We start from the raw sequence: 6,000 nt of genomic DNA, 5'->3' as shown, positions 1-6,000 counted from the left end.
ACTTATCCCTGAAATTGGAAAAAAAGCACATTTTGGGGGGGCAGGCATAGATGCGGCACATGGGCAGGATATTTCCTTCTGGTATATATATTTATACATATATAATTTTTATACATGTTCCAAATAACATATTACTTATCGAACGGCCCCGCTTGACTTGACTGGCTGTCCATGTGCATATATATATATAGATATATATATGCTTATATATGTTATATGTTTACCATTAGCCGACGTAGTTGTGGCATCGCCTCTGTCCGCCCCGCCCCGCCCCCGCTGCCGCCCCCGCTGAACCAGCCCCGCTGGCTCCACATGCAATTGGCAATTTAAGCTCGCATGAATTATCGACAATCAATTATGGTTTCTGGCCATGGCGTTGGCTTGGACACGGACATGGACATGGACATGGTCCTGGATGCGGATGCGGCCAGCTTGTGCAGCAAGAGAGGTAGCCAGTGAGGGGAGGGGCAGCGACTGTGTGTGTGTGTGTGTGTGTATGTTAATTAATCAAAAGCCCATCTATCTATCGATTGGGCATTTACTGACAGACATATGCAAATTAAAAGCATACAAGCAGCTCATTAATGTGCACTTGAAAGGCCCAGCAACAATGATGATGATGATGATGATGATGATGATGATGATGCTGCTGCTGATGATGATGATGATGATGACAACGAAATGCCATCAGGTTTAAAAAGCCAGCTTCATCTTGCATTTGAAGTCCATTTGGCATTTCATTATTTGAGCCAAAATATTTTTGGAGAATTTGCCATAAAAAAAACTTGACTAAAATTCTTGTCTAATAATAGATGGACAATAGGTTGGCAACAAGTGTGGAGCTAATTTTTGTCAAGTTTTTCTCAGTTCTCTTTATTCAGTTCCAGTTATTGAAGGAGATAATTATCCAGCTTCTGCGCTAGCTGCTCGAGAGTCGAGAGTCTGTAAAGTCGAGAGTCTTCAAGTTTTGTTAGCAAACAAGTTTTAGGGGTGAGTAAAACATTTTTTGAACCATTTCTTAAACCAATTTTTTAACTTCTTGTTAAATAACTTTTTAAAGAAATTTCAAACCACTTTTTAAACCACTTTTTGAACCTCTTTCAAACCACTTTTTAAACCATTTCTTAAACCACATTTAAAACCGCTTTCAAACCACGTTTTAAACCTCTTTTAACCACTTTTTAAAACCACTTTCAAACTTCTTTTTAAACCACTTTTTTAACCTCTTTCAAAACACTTTTTAAACCAATTTTTAAACCACTTTTTAAAATCACTTTCAAACTACTTTTTAAATCTCTTTCAAACCACTTTTTAAACCATTTTAAAACCACATTTAAAACCGCTTTCAAACCCCTTTTTAAACCACTTTTTGAGTCACTTTTTAAAACCACTTTCAAACTACTTTTTAAATCTCTGTCAAACCACTTTTTAAACCATTTCTTAAACCACATTTAAAACCGCTTTTAAACTACTTTTTAAACCACTTTTTGAACATCTTTCAAACCACATTTAAAACCACTTTTTGAGTCACTTATAAAAACCTTTTTCAAATTACTTTTAAAACCTCTTTCAAACCACTTTTTAAAGCGTTTTTTAACCACTTTTCAAATCACTTTCTTTAACAATTTTCGCGCACAATTTTGCAGTCGTTGCCGATGTCTCAGTCTCGATAACGTGAATATCTCGTCGGTTATCGAATGCTCGTACGATGAGATGTCCGCGCAATCGCAACTGGGCTGGGCCAGTGGAAACACAATTTCTTCATCCTGTTCCGGTTCCCGTTCCCGTTTCTGTTCCCGTTCCTGTTGTTGTTGTTGTTGTTGTTGCTGGTACAGCGCATCGGCATCGATGAGAACTAATCCAATGTGAAATGCTCATTGGAGATGCTATCATCAATCGCGAGGGGCTGCACCAAAGAACGCACTACAACGGGCGATAATTAATTTCGATAACGATAACACTTGACTGCGGGCTGATTGCGGCTACGTGGTTTGTGATTGCAGACACCCCATACATCTTGTATTTCAATAAGTGGCACACATACTGGATATAGGGAGTATCTAAAATCAAAGACCATATCGAATTCATGATCAGGCCCAAAAACACGAAAGCCGATTTATCGATACAAATCGAAACGATTCGCATCGAAAGTTGCTCGAGAATTATTGCCTTTGAGTTGGAACGCGAGACTCACTGTTATCGTTTTCTACATAACAGTTGAGTGTCGTGATTCCAAATCAACAGCAATTGTGAACTAATCGATTGGCTGCTAGCTTTATCGATAGGTTTATCGATAGGTCTATCGATAAGTGGGCCTGCTAAGTAAGTTAGCTGCATAACTTTCTCTAGTGTGTGCGTCTAGCTAGCGGGTATTGCCCGGCCTTGCCCGAGTCAAGTTATTTCATGTTTAATTTTCCACGCATTTTCCACCTGTTTGGAAATCAATCAGGTGGATCATCAATCAGTCAATCAGTCAATCAATCAACAGCTCTTTAAATAAAGATAATACGGTATGATAAACCGGAAATCTGTCGTGCTAGGCATATAAAAACACACACACACACACACACACACACACTCCAACACACAATGAGCTGTAAATAATAATAATAGTGGGCGTTACTTGGCAAGCAGCTAGAGAGATGCCCAAACATGAATATATATTCAATTAGACGCACCATACAAAATTGGCTGAAATCCGCCCCCCCCGCCACGCCCCTCTAGCTAGCTAGTAGAGCCCTGCCCCACCTCCACCTGCCGCCCACCGTCAGACAACAAACACGTGCGTCTGGACAATAGGCGAGATGGGGAGATCTGTGTGCGTGTGAGGCAAGCGGAATACAACAAACAATTCATTTAGCTTGGCACACGACTAACAATGGGCGGCTAACAGCCACGCCCACTACAACCTCCGCCCCACACTCCCCTCTCCACACACTCCCCTCCACTCCCTCCACACTCCACATGCGTGTTAAAAGGTAACATTTAATTGAACAATGAAATATGAAATTGCAATAACAAAAAAATTTGCAGTCGAAAATCAAATAAATTAAAGCTTCACATAGCTGAGTCTGCTCGACTGCAAGTTTACCCTGTAATCAGGTGTAATTTCCATTTCTTTTCAATTTTCAATTGAAAGTGCCAAAATGTTTCTCAGCTGTTACCCGGCGTTGCCCAGTCCAAGTATTTCAATTATTTCGCTCCGTTGCAAACTTAAAATTAAACTTAAATAACTTATTTCCATGAATTTTCCGCATTCGCGTGTGGAATTGGCCAAGCTTTGCCTTAAATCGCATGAAGTAGACACAGTGCAAAAGTTGAACTTTCTTGCTGTAAGGCTTGAAGGCGGTACTTGAATTAATCAATCAATCAATCAGTCAGACCATTTATATATATAAAATTTGATGGAACTTAAAACCCCCTCGATTTATTTAGACTTCATTTCATGCCTTTAACAGCTTTCAGCTTTTGCAACTAGAAAACTGAATGTAAACCTTAAGTTTGGGCTATTAGAGAGAGAGAGAGAGATATAGTTAAAGACTAAGATTTGAGATCAGGAGTTTAAGAATTGCTCCAGTAAAATCCAAGTTGTTCAACAGATTGTTGTCAAAACTAATGGAAATAATAATCGGGCTAAAATATATGTTAATGAAAAACGTACATACATTTAAAAATAATCTTAAGGTATATTTGAAACTGAGTTTGAACTGGTAAGCGTGTGGTCGTTGGCTCAAATCGCAAGAAAATTTTCCATTTTCATTTGTACAAATATGTAAATTCTAGTAAAAGCCCCGAAAAGTGAAACTAAACCGAAAAGAAATAGTTTGGGCTGTAAAAAGAAGTCGAAGATCCGCCTGGTTGGAGTCTGGGTTAGGGTATAAGGAGGACGGGCAACAAATGCGTTGATTACTTTTCTTAAATTTATAGATTGTGAAAAACAAGGCGTGACCTACATACACACACATGCACACACGCACACACGCACAACAAACAAACGCAATGAAAATTGGCAAAGGCTTTGCGGAACTGTTGAGCGGAGGGTAGGGGAGGATAGGAAGGGGAGGGGCGCGGCATGCCTGTGCGTTTTCATGAGGCGTTCAATTAGGTAGCTTCAGCTGACAAAATTAACACACGCACAACCACACACACACGCAGGCAGGCACGTGGCCTGGTTTTTGACTTCTTTTGACTCGCTTCCAGTTGTTGCTGCTTCTCCGGCTACTCCGGCTGCTCCGGCGTCTGCTCCGGCTGTTGTTGCGCAAAGTGGAGGCACGTGTCTCAATCAATTGGCCAACAACAGCGCCGTAAAACGGCCAAAAAAAAAAACGGCTGAAGTTTGGCCAAGTGAGCGTCAACCGGCCCGGCCAAAGGGTAAGGGTAAATGCGACGCCTGCGACGGATGTGGATGCGGATGCGCCTGGCTGCGGCTATTGATGACACCTGCCCACCTGCCCACCTTCGCACCTGTCCATCTGTCCACCTGTCCACCTGTCCACCTTCGCACCTGCCATAACAATGGCCTCCAACTCTGACCTGGTTTCGAAGCGTTTGTGTCCTGAATTCATGCTGGATATCAGATCTTTCGATTGGAGACGCACAAATATAAAGTACATAAATATATCTTTAATGGTTCGGTTCACGCTGCAAGTCAATGCCACGCCTTGGGCTACGCTTTGTGAACCTGGATATAGGATATATAAGACATATAAGATATATCAGATAAATCAGATATATCAGATATATCAGATATATCAGATATATGAGATATATGGTATACAAGAAAAATGTTGCCAGATTTAGATGCCAAACTTCTGTGTGTTTGTGTGTGTGTGTGAGTGTATGTATGTATGTTTGTATGTATGTATGTATGTATGTGTGTATGTATGTATGTATGTATGCATTTATGTATATATGTACGCATACATTTTTGATTTCTGATACAAAATGCAGACCAACCTTATTTTTCGCTGTGCTGCAAATTTAAATAAAACGAATTTATACCAAGTGCTCTTCTCCTCGATTCTCAAGAATTCAAGTAGGCTCTGCAGTTTTTCATGCCCAGCTAGTAGTGTGCAGCTTTTTTTTTGGTGGTTTTTTTTTTGGTGGTTTTTTTTTTGGTGTTTTTTTTGGTGGTTTTTTTTGGTGGTTTTTTTTTGGTGGTTTTTTTTTTGGTGGTTATTTTTTTGGTGGTTTTTTTTTGGTGGTTTTTTTTTGGTGTTTTTTTTTGGTGTTTTTTTTTGGTGTATATGTATGTATGTACATATGTATGTATGTACATATGTACATATGTACATATGTATGTATGTACATATGTATGTATGTACATATATACATATGTATGTATGTACATATATACATATGTATGTATGTACATATATACATGTGTATGTATGTACATATATACATATGTATGTATGTACATATGTATGTATGTACATATGTATGTATGTACATAGTATGTATGTACATATGTATGTATGTACATATGTATGTATGTACATATGTATGTATGTACATATGTATGTATGTACATATGTATGTATGTACATATGTATGTATGTATATATGTACATATGTATGTATGTATGTATGTATGTATGTATGTATGTATGTATGTATGTATATATGTATGTATATATGTATGTATGTATGTATGTATGTGTGTATGTATGTATGTATGTATGTATGTATGTATGTATGTATGTATGTATGTATGTATGTATGTATGTATGTATGTATGTACATATGCATGTTTATATGTATGTGTGTAAACTTCATTAAAAAATCTTCAAATCGAACTTTCCACCGAGGATTGATTCTGCAAAAGTGCGAAACACGCCTCAAATGATGAAGTTGCAAACATACGTTTTTGCGATTTTTCCACACTTGCGGATGGAATTGCCGGAATACGCCGTCATCACAAGAGTTAAGGTATTTATAGAGATAAGAGATATATATAGAGAAATCTGGCCAGCTCTTGTGTTCTGGCCAATTCGTTGT

At 38.6% G+C, this 6,000-nt stretch overlaps 1 protein-coding gene across 1 annotated transcript in view; it reads left to right on the top strand.

The window, feature by feature from the left end:
• Positions 1–393: 393 nt before the first annotated feature.
• Positions 394–6,000, top strand: part of LOC115768793 (ecdysone-induced protein 74EF) — a gene marked incomplete at its 3' end in the record, with an annotated part of 28,792 nt that continues 23,185 nt past the window's right edge. The window contains exon 1 of the mRNA XM_030713488.1: positions 394–448. Within this exon, the coding sequence (XP_030569348.1) occupies positions 394–448 (55 nt within the window). The remainder of the gene's footprint in view (positions 449–6,000) is intronic.

Source organism: Drosophila novamexicana, unplaced genomic scaffold (genome assembly GCF_003285875.2).
Source record: "Drosophila novamexicana strain 15010-1031.04,08,12 unplaced genomic scaffold, DnovRS2.1 tig00002012-arrow-arrow-pilon, whole genome shotgun sequence".
In the NCBI taxonomy this organism is placed as follows: domain Eukaryota; kingdom Metazoa; phylum Arthropoda; class Insecta; order Diptera; family Drosophilidae; genus Drosophila; species Drosophila novamexicana.
This window is presented reverse-complemented; position numbering and strand designations above follow the sequence as displayed.